The following is a 16,070-nucleotide window of genomic DNA, read 5'->3' on the forward strand; positions in this document are numbered from 1 at the left end:
CATGGTATGTTCCCGCTAAATAATGCTTGTTTGATCTCGCTTTTGCACAACTGCTCTTAGAATACCCCATGTTGCCTTTAATTTATATTTAATAGCAATTAGAAGTTAGAAGTTATTTGATATTATATCTTTACTTATAAATATCTATATATATTGTGTGCCAATTGTTACGAAACGGATCGGGTGGAGATATTTTCACATATTCATATCCTTATAAAATTTGTCTTACTGTAATTTTTTTTTTAATAAAGTGGGAATACCACCAGTTTCATTACTAGACTCAAAAGTTCATATAAAAAACAGAGAAATACGATCTCTGAGATAGCATACTACACAAAATACCTAAACAGGAATTAAGAACAGTAAAACCTAAGTTAAGTATCAACGTTTCCCGTATCCTGCAATTATCTGTTAATTTTAACAGATAACAAATGATTAATGGATAATTATCAAATAAATTGATATCTTATATAACTTAACTTCAAAAATATAGCAACCAAAGAAATATATTAAACACATGTACGTAATATCAATAAATATAAAGAATTATAAATATTTATCTCATTATAATAAAATTATTAATTAAATAAAATGATATAAAATGTTCAATATATTGAACTTAATAAAAAAATTATGAATCAATCTCATCATCGTAATAGAATTTATATAGTATATGTGTATGACTAAAAGTTTATCATATATAATATTATATTTATCCATTATTATATAGAGTAATGTAGACAAAATATATAGTTATTATTTGTTTGCTTATTATCCGAACCAAAACTTATTTTATTTTCCCAGGTTTCATTGTACTAAATTTACTACGAACAAGTTGTTAATACACACACACACATATGTTTATATACTAATTAAAATGGTAGGGGGTTAGCACCCAAACTTTATGTATGGAAGAAGAAGAAAAATTAACGAAATTAAAAATTAGAAAATATAGAAAAATTCCCAAAATCAGAAAGGTAGGTTTCTTTCCGGAAGAATCTTTTTAGTACAATAAGTTACTCGAAGGAGACATTTTATTGATACCAGATCTTAACTAGTACCTGGACCGGGAGGCAATGATTCAGCGAGTGATCAATCAGGTAAATTAAGTACCTGGTAGGAATTTAGGGGTGTCAATGGCACCCTTTTACCCCTTTATCCGATCCGTATCGTATCCGAAAATACGGATAAGGATAAGATTTTTTTTCCGTTAGCTAATCGGGTACGGGTAAGGATAATGATTGTTTTTCATTATCTTACTCATTTTCGTATAAGATAATTTTTAAAAAATAAAAAAATATATAGAGATATATATTTGTATGAAGATTATACATGATACAATAAAGTTTTTATATTTCATTAAATTTTCATAATACAAATTAGTTGTATTCATTATTATGTTTTTCTTATTTTGAAAATATTTTATCAAAAACACAAATCGAAATATTAATGACATTTTTTTATCCGTTTACCCCACCCGTACCGTATTTGAAAATACAGATAAGGGTAAAGATTTTTTTTCATTATCATAACGGGTACGGATATGAAAATATCTCCACCTGACCCGTATCGTACTCATTGACACCCCTAGCTAGGTAGGATCATATTTGATCTGATCCGAGCCGTTCAATATTAGTTTACACGAATTTTAAAGTGAGTCTCATATATTTCAAATAAACCCGAGTTTTGTATGGCTTGGCTGAGACTGTATTCTATCATTTGCGATGCCACAAGAGATACGCACATGCACTTGATTGACATGCAATTTAGGCCGCAGAAGGAATTATTATCTGCTTGGCTCTTAATTTATTATTTAAAAAAAGTATTTCCGCTTGTGAGAGTTGCAGAAGCTAATAAAAAAAAGGTACCAGTAAAAATTATGCATAACAATCAGTATGGGAATGCGGAATAAGGAAAAAGGGCGGATGAAAATCCAACATGGTAGGGCAGGACAGGACAAGGAGGTAATTAAAGAGATAAAGATGGGGCACAGCCTGCCCTGTAGGTGGAGGCAAACGATCGACCACACATATATCTTTTTTTCATCTTTCGTTCAGTATCAAGTTACTGTGAGAAGAACAGATCAAGAGCCTGACTAAATCCAGATCGAAAAAGAATTATTTTGATTCTTTGAGCTATGAATCTATATATGATGCATATGACTCCACTTTATGACTCCAGTGAATCTCCTTCCGTGCAGTACCGCGCTACACGTGAATCGAGCGGTCAAAACAGTTTGAGATTCCTGCTTCTTTGTTCATGAGATATGAACGTTCGTCGTGCACACAGCAGAGGATCAATAAGCGCTCGGGTTTCTGCTGGCACTTGATGGTACTGGTTGAGTAGGTTAAGGATCGGTGTTTGTTTAGGTTTGGAATTGGATAATTCTCATTTTTGTTAATAGCTTGTTATTTTTTGTTTTTGTGCCGGGCCACTTTTCTAAAACAGAAAACAAAAATATAACTGCAATTTTAATTTTTCGTTTTTAAAAAGTTCCAAACAAGCAGAGATGGATCATCTATATTGAATGTATGGGGTTAATTGATCTTATTTTTTTTTAAAAAAAATTGTACTTATATATGATTTTCTATATAATTTAGAATAAAATACTATGAATACTGTAAGATTGACTCACTAAACATGAAAATATTATATAATTGATTCTCAATTAGTATTTTGAGCACATGTATTACATGAAAGTTTGTCTTTTCATTGCAAACAATATACATGTCTAGTGACAGAGTCATACATCTAGAGTAGGCAATTGCATACTCTTGGAGAAAATTTTGAATCATGTATATATAGGTCTATGTATAATTAGGTTGTTGTCTACCGCTGAAGAAAATTTTACATATTCTTGGACATTTCACAGTTAAAATTAATTAACTCATGACAATTCACAATCTGCTAGCCGTACCAATAAAATATTTTGTCTATTCTTGATAAAAAAAAATTATGACTATACAATGTCACATATTTTTACATTAAATATCAGTTACAGCTGGTTCCGACAAAAATATCTCGAAACATATATATGTATGGTACAAATTCTTGTGAAAAGAATAAAATATTCCATTTGTATGTTTATTGGAATAAAAAATGGGCTAGATAAAAATATCTCCATTTCTATAGATACGTATCATAATTCTCCTCCCATGCACATTTGGTTGCGGCTCAAAGAGCTAAAGAATATTACAATTGTCTCGTTCTTTCTTTAAAAACTATCTAATTTTTTTTATCAATTTTTCGATAACTAAATAGTTAATTGCGTATTGTGTAATATTCAAGTATTAATTAAGTGTATTTATTATGTTTTAGACTAGCTATGAGTTGAGAAGTTAAAAATAGTTAGCTATTAACAGTTGACTTGATCAAAGTTACTTAACAAATATAATGTCAACCACGTCCTTTTCTAAATTAAAATTAAAATTATGATATTTTCTCAATCCCGCCCCCCCCCCCCCCCCCCCCCCCTCCCAAATCTGTATATATAAATGCTCTATAACCGTTAAAATTCCAAATTTCCCTTTACTTTTTTAATTAACAATAATACATATTGATAGGCAGCATATATGCAAAATTACATAATATATGTACGTAAATTTAATCTCATGTACTTAGTTTGCCGTGCATGAACCTTCAAGGTAGCGAAAATCATTATTATTACAAAATAAAAGGCTGAAAGTCTAGTCAAATAAAAGGGGAAATTCCCAAGTTCTGAATTAAGGAATCATACTCGATCGAGTTCAGTTATGAAACCAGAATCATGTAAATTAAAAGGTACAGTACAGAACTTCACTTGATTCCCATCTCTCTTTTTTTCCAAAAAAAAAAAATGTTAAAGATACCGATACGTACAGAAACCTCAATATAATAATGGGTAAAGATTGACAGAGCTAGTTTGGCTACATGCAATGCACAACTAATAGAGATAAAACGAAAAAGTATAAGACTGGTATGATAACTGAAACCAAAACAGCTCTGTCCATATTTTTACCCAATATATAATATAATAAATGTAATTAATGATGCAAAATGAAAGAGTTCCTTCCTTTGTGGTGTCTTCAGCAATCAGCAGTTCAGCACTTGGTTTTTTTATTGCACTTTCTAGTTGTAAGCAAGCGGTACGTATATTCTATCTAATTATCTTTTAGAGAATCTAATCTTATCTGCTTTATAGAAAACTTTAACTGGGCCCCAATTATATGTGGTCTCCAAGAGCAGAGGAACCAAGCTATAACTTTATAGTCTCCTTTTTTGTTATAATACTGTCACTTTACTCTTCTGCCACAAGTCCACAACCTGTCACTAACGGCCAGCATCTGAACATTTTTTTTTTGTAATAAAATATGATTTCATGCATACGAGTTAAAGGTGCCGTTTTAACTTCTTGTAATGTACATTTGTACTTGTGTGATAGCATAGTACCAATTTATTGAAAAATTCAAGGTACTACTACCAGGGGCGGATGTAGGATTTTTGTCAGGGTGGGTCAATAATCGGATGCAAATAGCTTATCGGGTTCAAACTCAATAGCTTATCGGGTACAATTCAACATAACAAAAAAAAATACCAATCAATATAATAAAAATCCTAAATTACTTGAAAAAAAATCAACAATTCAACATTTATAGGGAATTTGAAATCAATATTTTGGTTCAACTTGGCAGCCTCTGCCTTTGAATTCAAAAAAATAAAAAATAAATAAAAACATTTTGGTTCAACTAATTTTCGCTATTTGGGATTAGCGCCTATTTGGGCTCCGCTAATTTGTTTCACTCAGAGTTTATATGGGCTCCGTTCCGTCTATTAGAATTCCAGAATGGGCTACATGGGGGCAATTTGAATTCCAGGGAAGGGCAGAGGTCTGAAAAACAGATTTTTAAGCACTATTTTTGAAAATCCAGCGGGGGGCAGCTGACCCCCCTGTGCTACAGTGGATCCGCCCCTGACTACTACAGGTGCATCTGTTTTTATACATCAATATTAATATATTATTCTGAAAAAAACCCAATAAAAGAAATTAACGACAAGAACTTCTTATTATGTGTATAACGTGTGCCAGAAATATTTCTGCTAAATTAATTACATTAAGGATTGTGATATTCTCTTTATTTATATATGTCTAGATTGAATTATAGCTGTTTGACACCATGAACCGATTTGGATAGCTGTTCTGAGTACTTCATTTACTCTTTTCAGTAACATCATGTTAATTAGAAAGCTACAAGGGATCATTGGCAACACCAAACAAAATATTAAATTTATATTTCTATAAAAATACTAAATTACCAACACAAATAGTGAATGAACCAAGAATAAGAACCAGTCAATAGAAAATTTTCACAAAAGAAAAAAAAAAAGGATAAAAGGCTGCGCTTCCCAAACTCATACACCGAAGCAGAGGCAGAGCCACAAGTCAGGGGTGGCACTTGCTCACCACCTCCAGCCTAAAATAATTTTAGAAATTTACTTCTTAAAAAATTTTTTTAAAATACTACAAAAATATACTTGTAATTATAACTATTCTGAAAATAATTATACCCCATCCTATCGTGTCCTCTGTAATTTTGAGACAAAATTAATATCCAATTTTGGTAATGCCATACCATGACAACATCTGCCATGCGCTTTCAAGAAAAAAGAAGAAGACAAAAATAACATCTTTCGTGTGAAAAGTTGTAGCTTTGAATTATGAAATGAGAATTTCTTATTAATATTAAATAATTGAATTTGTTCCCCTCCAAACTAATACCCAAAAAATATTATTCACGAATCACCACTATTCAATCTATAGTCGCTGAAAGATTAGAGCATCCACTCCTCATATTCCTTTCCCCGGAAAAGCATTCCTTTTAAGTAGAATCGATAATTTAAGATGTTTATTCTCTCAACAAGTTGGTCAAATTGAGTGGTAATTGGGAACCTAATGAAGTTTTTTTATATGATTCGGTTCTCATTATTATTTATTATTTCATTCTTAATCAATAGAAAGTCGATACTCTTTTCAGATATCAAATGAAATTGCATCTTGTTGTTCTATATTACAATTAAATACATCAATTTAAATAAAAGAATAAAAGCAATGAGCTGCAACTTTTTGAACTAAGAGGACAGAGAGAGGTACTAGAGTGACTAAATCAAGCGAAACTGAATTCACATCCTCTGAGATACTTCAAATTTTGAGTTGATCTGCCAAAAATTCTGGCCGTTTAAATCTTTAATGCACGAATCTCAAAGCAACAACTAATAATGCCTCCTGCATCCTGAATAGTCATCAAATTGATCTGGTCCGGCTTTAATTAGATAAACTGAAATTTTCGGTAATCTCATAAGATACGGATCCATAAAACTTTAGAACTATAACTCTTCTATCAAAAAAAAACTAATAAACATAAAGTTATTTTGTACGGAATGAACATATTCCGTTAGTATTTTGAACGGAATGAGTATATTTAATGAGTGACCAAAATACATGACGATCGCTTAAATCTTTCAAGTCATTTGATTGAGACAAATGAAAATTTCAATAACTATAGAAGAACAAATCAAATTAGAATGACCAATTCGTGACAATAAACAAAGTTAATTTAGTGACCTCCGGCGAGATGTACCGGTACCCTTTCTTTTGGGAAAAGATACAAAACTAGTGAAGGTGTATTATGTCGAATAACCTCACTAGATTTAAAAAGATCTAAATATTTCTAGATGAAATTTATATTACTTCCAACAACATTGCTACTTATTATTAAACAACTCCATGTTGATATTTAATGAAGAACAAAAAGGCAAAATGACAGTGGAGGGACCAATGTTGAGATAAATTACATATTCCCTCTTGTAACATCAGCATCCCCCTAATCTATATAAAGAACCACCCCTTACCACCTGATTTCTCACACAAGCTAGCACACAAACACAGCATATCAAATTTTCTCTAAACCATCTATTATAACATGGCCTTTTGCACCATAAACTCAGCAAGGAAAGGAGTGTCCCAATGGACACCTAGACAAAACAAACTATTTGAGGAGGCACTTGTAGTGTACAGCAAAGAAACACCTGACCGGTGGCATAACATTGCACGTGCCGTTGGTGGCGGTAAGACGGCAGATGATGTAAAGCGATACTACGACTTGCTTTTGGAAGATATAAAGCAAATCGAATCAGGTCAAGTGCCGTTCCCTGTTTACAGATCGTCAAGTGTCAGAGGCGGCAGCAACGCTTCCATGGCCTATGAAGAACACAGGTTCAGTACTTGATCTGTAAATTTTCACCTTTGTTGCTTTGTTTTTTATTATTTTCATCTCCTAATTGATCAAACCACCACATGAGTAAATTATATGTGCTTGATACAATAACGTGAAATTTAGCTTCTGTTATATTTTTAATTAAGAGATAAATTATTTCGGTTTAGGATTTTCATAACACATATAGAGATGTTATTACACCTCTAAGGAGGCTTCTAGTTCAATAAGAAAAGGTATGACATATTCCATGACCGACAGCATATTACATAACTTGTGCCTTGCCAACTTCCTTCAATTATTGCTGATTCTTTCTTGTATTATTTTCTGACAGGTTAAAGAATTTGAAACTCTAAAGGGAGAAAGAACTAGTCTTCAAGGACTACAGCAATTTGTAAATTACTTATGTATATATATGTGTGTACGGAGAAAGATCTGCTATAATTTATATACCAGTAGTGAATGTACTATATATATATGTGTCTATGTGCTCTCTTAATTGAGAGCTAGAACCTCTGATTAAATGAATGTATTTGTAGTTATATTTAATAAAGAATTATGCAACAAATATCTTTTGTTTCCCTTTTATGAAATGCAAGCTCCTAAAACAGCTAGCAAGTTTGAACTTTGAACAACTACTTTTGACAATCTCTCTCACAAACAAAAAATTAAAAAGAAAGAGAAGAAAATTGGAAACCCAAGAAAATGTGTGACCTTGAGTGGTAAATTTTCCCAGTGAACCCTAGAAATAACATATTGCATTATTAAACTATTATTTCTCTATTTAATTAATTTCCTAGTGCGCTAGATCCCCTCTATTCTGATAAAATGTGCCTGATAAGTATCTAATCATTGAATTGTGCTTGTGAAAATTTTAAGATAACGACTCTTAATCATAAGATAATATTACGTAATCAACATCCTTTTTAAAAAAATGAATTGTACTATCATTAAATATTGCTAATTGCACAACGGACTCAATTTAATAATTTGGTTGTAATGGGGCCCCAGAATTATTGGGCTTTGGGCCTATCAGTGCTTCATAAAAACTAAAAATAGATACGAAAAACAAGAGGGACAGGTTCGCAAAAGTAATTTATGACGCGTTCCTTTGTTTCCACGTGTCCAAGGACTCCGTCTACGTTACCACGTTTCCAACTTTTTTTTATTTTCTGAATTTTAGATACTTTCACCATGAATTTGGTTTCTTTTTAATCCAAATTTCTCAATTTAATTTTGTCAGTTATCATTTTTTTTATAATGAATTTATGATAAATTTATGTCAGTTGTACTTCACAATGAATCCGGTTTGTAGTCTCTATTTGGTGCTATGATGAATTTATAAAAATAAATAAAGAAAGTACGAGTATTGGACACCTCTAGTATTTGACATTACAAAATAAAAACAAATGAATTAAAAATAGTTCATCTTTAAAAACAGTTCAGGGATACTGGTATACCACAGTTTGTTAATTACTTCAACTTCACTTTATTATTGCATACTGGCACAGTTTTAGGAAACAAAATTTTTTTGGGTTAAAAAAATATGAATACTGACACGTTTATGAGCAGCACTCATATTACAAAATTGTTGTTCTTAAGTTTGTGGATATTGGTACTTTTTTTTTTTTTTCTTAAATACGAGCAACACATTTTCAGGGATGCTGGCACGTTTAAAAAAAAAACAATCAAAGTAATTAGTGTTCTTATATTTGTGAATTAAGTATATTAAAAAAAGGACAAAACTAACAATGAGCAACATTTATATTATTATATACAATAAACATGAGGGACAAAATGGTCTTTTACTTCTTCTCTAGAACTATAATATAGTTTTTTATTGACACTAATCATATATTCTTAATTATTTATACTTGCCGAACATTAGCTTCATAGCTGAGCTTAAACTCTTAATCTTTTGTTCTTCAAGGAGGGTTGTCGAACACTAGATACTTTCTCATCAAATTTTCAGACATAAATAATTAATTAATTATCAATTTTAATTTGATCTAGTAACAAATGCAAAAACCGCAGATTCAAAATCAAATATATGAGAAATTCTTTGTAAATATTAATAATTGAATAACTTAATCTTTAATCTTTAAAAATAAATATTAACGAATCACCACATTCAATCCAGTCGCGGATTAGAGCATCCACTCCTCATATTTAGGGGGTGTCAATGGGTACGGTACGGGTCGGGTGGAGACATTTTCATACCCATACCCATTAAAATTGACCTTACCCATACCCTACTCATACCCATTAAAAATTGATCTTACCCTACCCTACCCTTACCCGTTAATTTTATCGGGTAACGAAACGGTAGAGGGTGAATAACGGATAATACTAGTATAATAATTAGTTTTATTATATTTTACAAATTAAACATCAAAAACTCATTCATTTTAACACATATATAATTACATTTCTAATAAAAAATAAAATAAATGTGCAATCAATTCCAACTAAATTATTTTTTATAAAGAATAAAAATTCAAAAACACGAATATACATTTAAGTGGATTAAAAATTAAATTGAGTATACATTTAAGTGGATTGAAAATTGAATTGAATATATATTTGGATTTTATAATTACCCTATAGGGTAACGGGGACGAAATAGTCATTACCCATACCCTTACCCATTTATTTAACGAAAAAAAATTCTTACCCATATCCATACCCAATAAGCTAACGAAAAAAAAAACTTACTCATACCCGCCTTATCGAATACGATACGGGTCGGGTAAACGGCTAAAAAGGTACCATTGACACCCCTACTCATATTCCTCTACTTTTTAAGCAGAATCGATAATTTAAGATGTTTATTCTCTCAACAATTTGGTCAAATTGAGTAGTAATTGGAAATCTATGAAGTTTTAGACAGATTCAGAATCGAATATATGAGAGATTCTTTATGAATATTAAATAATTAAATGATTTAACCATCAATGATTCAACCATTATTTTAAATAATAAATATTAATGAATCACCACCATTCAACCCAGTAGCTGAAAGATTAGAGCATCCATGCACTCCTCATATTCCTCTCCTCTCGGAAAAGCATTACTTTTAAGCAGAATCGATAATTTAAGATTTTTATTCTCTCAACAACTTGGTCAAATTGAGTGGTAATTGGGAATTTAGGAAGTTTTGTACATGATTCGGCTCTCATTATTATTTATTTTTCTCATTCTTAATCAATAGAAAGTTGATACTCTTTTTCAGATATCAAATGAAATTGCAACTTGTTTGTTTGATATTAATATTACAAATACATTACTTTAAAATAAATAAAAATCAAAGCAATGAAGTTACAATTTTTTGAGCTAACAGAAGGAGAGATATATATACAAAACTATGAAAGTGTATGATGTCAAATAATTGACCTCACTAGATTTACAATTATCCATGTATTTCTATATGAAAATTTTTATTACTTCAACAACATTGCTGCTTATTAAACTACTCCATCTTGATATTTAATGAAGAACAAAAAGGCAAAGTGGCAGTGGAGGGACCAATGGGAACGCTATCCTCTGTGGAGCTGTGCGAAGCTTTTAATCTGGTCCGTTGGTTTTGATCGGACGGACCAGATCAAATCTCAAAATTTGGGCCCCTCTGATCTGGTCCGTCCGATCAAAACAAACGGATCAGATTAAAAGCTCAGCACAGCTCCGCAGAGAATACTCCGCAGAGGATACTCTCCCGGGACCAATGTTGAGATAAATTACATATTCCCTCTTATAACATCAGCATCCCCCTACTCTATATAAAGAACCACCCCTTACCACCTGATTTCTCACACAAGCTAGCACACACAAAGACAGCTTATATATCATTTTTTCTCTAAACCATATATAACATGGCTTCTTGGACTATAAACTCAGCAAGAAATGGAGTGTCCCAATGGACACCTAGACAAAACAAACTATTTGAGGAAGCACTTGTAGTGTACAGCATAGAAACACCTGACAGGTGGCATAACATTGCCCGTGCCGTGGGAGGTGGTAAGTCGGCAGATGATGTAAAGTGGTACTACGAGTTGCTTTTGGGAGACATACAGCAAATCGAATCAGGTCAAGTGCCATTTCCGATTTACAGATCATCAAGCGGCAGAGGCAACGCTTCCATGGCCTCATGAAGAACACAGGTTCAGTGCTTGAGCTGTAATTTTCCACCTCTGTTGCTATTTTTATTATGTGTTTCATCTCCTAATTGATCAAACGATCACATTAGTATATTACATGTACGCTTGATACAATAAGGTGAAATATAGCTTCTGTTATATATTTTTTATTAAGAGATAAATTATTTTGGTTTAATCTATTCATAACACACACAGATGTTATTCCACCTCTCTAAGGAGACTTTTTGTTTAATAAGAAAAAGAATAACAGATTCTGCCAATATTTTAAAAAAAAATTAGTATAACAGATTCCATGACCGGCAGCTAGCATAGATATTACATAACTTGTGCCTTGCCCACTTCCTTCAATAATTGCTGAATCTTTGCTGTATATTATTTTCTGACAGGTTAAAGCATTTGAAACTCTAAAGAGACAACTATTCCTCAAGGACTCCAGCAATTTGTAAATTAATTACTTATTTATCTATATGTGTATGGAGAAAGACCTGCTGTAAACTATAGGCAGTGAATGTACTATGTGCTCTCTTAATTGAGAGCCAGCACTTCTGATTAAATGAATGTATTTGTATTAATATTTAATAAAGAAATATGCAACAAATATTTTTTGTTTCCCTTTTCTGAAATGCAAGTTCCTAAGGCAGCTAGCAAGCTAGAGCAACTCCTTTTGACAAAAAAAAAAAAAAAAAAAGGATGGAAAACCATGAAAATTTACGACCATACGGAAATGTTTTTAATAGTGCATCTATGTGCCAGAAACGTTAAATTTTCCCCTATGAACCTTCGAAATAACATATTGTAAAACTACTATTTTTCTATTCAATTTCCCAGTGCAACTAGATATCCACTATTCTGATAAAGTGTTCCTGATATAAGTATCTGATATTTAAATGTACTTGTCAAAATTTTAAGAAAAAGACTCTTAATCATAAGATTATATTACGTAATTAACATCCTCTTTTAAGATAAATGAATTATACTAACATTAAACATTAATTGCTACACAACGGGCTAAATTTTATCATTTGGGTGTTATGGGGCTCCAGAGATATTGGGCCTTTAGGCCTATCAGTGATTCGAAAAAAGGAAAATAGAAACGAAAAACAAGAGGAACATGTTCGCAGAAGTACAATTTGTGAAACCCTCCTTCCTGCCCACGTGTCCACGACTCCATCTAAGACACCACGTGTCCAACAAAAGCCTAGCCATCCTAGAGTTTTTAAAAGGCTTAAAAGGGACCAAATAATACCAAGGAAAGAAGAACAATGGCAATTTCGGAGGTTTCAAACATGGATGTACTGCTACAGGTGGTGTTTCTCTCTTGCCTTGCTAACATTGGACACGTGTCATCCGATAATTCCTGCCAAACTACGAACTGGGAAGGCCACGTCTTCACAAAGTGCGTCTTCTTTTGCAATATTATCTGTTCTGCTGTTCATTAACTGTTGCTCTATTTTAGTAATTAATCATTTGCATGTTTGTTTGTTTGTTCGACGAGCAGTAATTTCCACCTAAATTTTCAAGTCAGTCTCTCAAGGGACCTGTTAGAGAAGAGATCCCAATTGTATCGAATTGGATGGCAGTTTACAAATCCAATATTAGGAAACTGTGTTGTAAATAGCTTCTAATTTTTAGTTTCTTTGAGCCGGCTGCTTAGGCCTTGTAAATACTCTTTTTTAAATAAAAAACCGTAAGATGGCAAGTTGCCACCTTACCCTCAAAAAAAAAAAAAACAAATCCAAATCAGTTGAATAAATTTGATAAAAGCATACACCCACCTGATATTAAATATTTAATTATTAAAGTCTCACATATTAGCTGTCAATGGATAATCTTGGTCTACCATATTTGGTTGACGCTACATCCAAGTAAAAGGATTGTGCATTTGTTCTTCTTTTTATTTATATTTTTATATTTACTTATTTCGCTAGTACTTTCTTAATTTAATTGTATTCGTGACAATTATATATGTGTAGCTACTTTCTTTTGTAAATAAGTTTTTTCAGAGGAAAAACACAACCATTTACATTTGTTATTAATTTGCTCTTTTAGTTTGCTTGATTTTTAACAATGCCTTTGATGATTGAGGTGAGTTAGTATGGTTTGACATCTCCACACTCCCACATCTTGATTTTGTGCTCTGTTTCGACACAATTTTGACAAAGTTCCCAAAATGCCCAAATTTTTTTTTTTTAAAATAAGATAGGGGTCAAGCCCCTAATCTTATATTTTATTGATAAATTAAATATAAGATACAATCAAAAGAGTCAAAAAGCAAGAAATTGCTCAATGAGTATTGAGCAAAGATAAAATAAAAATTACATTTCTTGTACCACTTGACCAACCAACTGAAAAATAGGGCAAAATTTGTCTCTAAAGATTCGATTGCATCGCTCTCTCCATAATATAAAGATGGCAATCATGAAGACTCTTCTCAACTGCATAAGGTATTTATTTTGAAGAATAGCACACAATGGTGTTGCATTTATCATTTCACCATATTTGTGTGAGAGCAATGGTAAAATCACGGTTTGTAAGGATTGGTAGAGAGATAAGGAGAAGGGACATTCATTAAATAAGTGTGACACCGTCTCTACACTTTGTTTGCAGAGGTAGCAGATGCTTGGAAGGGACCACCCTCGTTTCATCAAGTTGTCGGTTGTTAGAATTTTATTTTGAATTGCCAGCCAAGCAAAGATTTGCATCCTAGGTGGTATTCTCACCTTCTAAATATTTTTTATCTCTGTGCATGGGCAAACTCCTTCCTGAATGAAATTGTAAAGAGAATTAGAAGTAAATAATCCGTTGGAATTGAGGTTCCAAGTGATCATGTCAGCTAATGAGTTAAGAACAAAGGCCCCATGAGAAAAAATATGTAACAGAGAATTTTGCTCTTGCTCGGCCAAAATGCCCAAATTTATTAATAAGGTACTTCAAGATATTTACTGTGAAAACACAAATTATTACAAATCTCTTAGGTCATTAGCCTCTCTACGATTTCTCCTTTTGCCGTATTTGAAATTGCTTAGGAACAATAATAGGAACAGTTCCAGGTCAAGGCATTTGAATTGGCTTGGCAGTTAGCTCTGGTTCTATGTCAGCCAGCGATTTCTTTTCTTTAATTGAAACATCATGGAACTATAATTACAATACGTGGAAGTATAGTACTTTACTATAGTAATGTGATAGGAGCGTAGCTCCAATGCAAGGAAGGTTTGAAATGACTGAGAGAAAAGCCGCAAGATCACATATCACAATGGCTCAAGTTGCATGTATGAATCCTTAATCTATTTTTGGTCCTTATTTTATTTCTTAACACAAACAAAAAAAAAATGAGATAGAAGGACCTCTGAATGTATGAGAGTCAATCATATAAAATTTATGTGCTGCGAATGAGAGTCAATTGTAAGGTACTGTCGCATTTTACTCTAAACTATGTATAGTTTAGAAAATCATGTATAAACCCAGAAAAATAAAATTGAAAATTAACGGGGGTCAATTGACCCCCACCCTCTTATTGAATTTGCCCCTGTAGTTACTGTGCTCGGCCTAATCGTTATATTACGATTTTACCGGGTCGGTTGATTTCTATGACCATTTACCGGGGCCTTTTTGGAGTTCGAAAAATACACAAGGTAAATTGGTATTTGGTAATCAGATAAAAGGCCAACCAACCTTCTGTTGTTGAATACATGTCAATCAACCTACTGATACGTGTCAATATGTAAAATGTTTGAATAGCAAATGTTTGGTGCATTAGAAGCTTTGGTAATTTATGTGTGTGTTTAACTTTTTTCTATTTTTTATTAGGTGTTTGTATGTTTGTGTGTGCCAATTGGGTTATTGGTTGGGGAGGGAGGACACATTTTTGACGTTTTATCTTAAATAAATATAACGAAAAGAGAGCCATTTTAAAGATCTTTGAATCTATTATAGAAAGAGAATTAAGTCCTTAAAATATGAGAAGAGACTAGAGTGTCCTGTTAAAACTTGGGTTTCAGAACATGTATGAAAATTTTCAAACTGTGCAGAAGATATATGGGCCTCATTGGGCTGAAATGATTGTGTTAAAATTTAACCTGTACAAAAGGTGGGTCTTATTCAATAGGAATTAACTTCCAGTCTTCCATATTGTCCACAGATGTAGAACATGTAACCACAAATGAAGCAGGACAAGATGAAACCACATCTGAAAGCAACGAGAAAACATCAGCCGGCAGTGCTTTTGATGAAGCAAAAATGACCTATGAAAATGCAAAGAAAAGAGTCGGTGAAGCATATAAAACTGCCAAGGAAACCATGGCAGAAAGTGCAAAGAGAGAGTACGGGGATGCCAAGGAGAAGGCCTCGAAAGCCACAGGAGATTTCGGTGCTAAGATTAGGGCTGGAAAATAAGAATTGTAAGAGATTTTGCTGAAATATTATTTCTTGGTAGTTGGTATGTTTTAGGAACTCTCAGTAGCCCAAGAAAGCATTCATACTCTCGGCACGTTAGGTCGTTATCATACCTGCTCAGAACTTGTTTGGCATCATATTGGAATGTAGACTTTTTGTATCGTGAAGTTTTCTTTTCTTCCTATTTGACAAATGGTACCCCATCAAGTAGTTAATGTCTATATTTGAAGAAAAAAATATATATAATATGATACTGTTTACGAGAACTCACAAGACT

At 32.4% G+C, this 16,070-nt stretch overlaps 2 protein-coding genes across 4 annotated transcripts; both read left to right on the plus strand.

Moving 5' to 3' along the window:
* The first annotated feature begins 6,873 nt into the window (after positions 1–6,873).
* On the plus strand, positions 6,874–11,999 carry LOC144546981 (protein RADIALIS-like 3). Of its 3 annotated transcripts, XR_013508931.1 has the most exons (3): positions 6,885–7,249; positions 7,582–7,702; positions 11,903–11,999. XR_013508931.1 is itself a non-coding variant. In XM_078295579.1 (2 exons), exons 1-2 carry the CDS (start codon positions 6,957–6,959, stop codon positions 7,601–7,603), a joined length of 315 nt encoding a protein of 104 aa, XP_078151705.1. In that variant the 5' UTR covers positions 6,874–6,956; the 3' UTR covers positions 7,604–7,815. The 3 variants fall into 3 exon arrangements, 2 of the variants coding, with proteins under 2 accessions (XP_078151705.1, XP_078151706.1); XM_078295579.1 differs by lacking the exon at positions 11,903–11,999 and having other exon boundaries at positions 6,874–7,249; positions 7,582–7,815; XM_078295580.1 differs by lacking the exon at positions 7,582–7,702 and having other exon boundaries at positions 6,884–7,249; positions 11,788–11,999.
* A 463-nt stretch (positions 12,000–12,462) lies between these two features.
* Positions 12,463–15,851, plus strand: LOC144547025 (uncharacterized). Its single transcript, XM_078295629.1, has 3 exons — positions 12,463–12,797; positions 14,588–14,670; positions 15,540–15,851. The coding sequence occupies exons 1-3, from the start codon at positions 12,664–12,666 to the stop codon at positions 15,791–15,793; spliced, it is 471 nt and encodes a 156-aa protein (XP_078151755.1). The 5' UTR covers positions 12,463–12,663; the 3' UTR covers positions 15,794–15,851.
* The last annotated feature ends 219 nt before the right edge of the window (positions 15,852–16,070 follow it).

This window comes from Carex rostrata, chromosome 30 (assembly GCF_964058835.1).
Source record: "Carex rostrata chromosome 30, lpCarRost1.2, whole genome shotgun sequence".
In the NCBI taxonomy this organism is placed as follows: Eukaryota; Viridiplantae; Streptophyta; class Magnoliopsida; order Poales; family Cyperaceae; genus Carex; species Carex rostrata.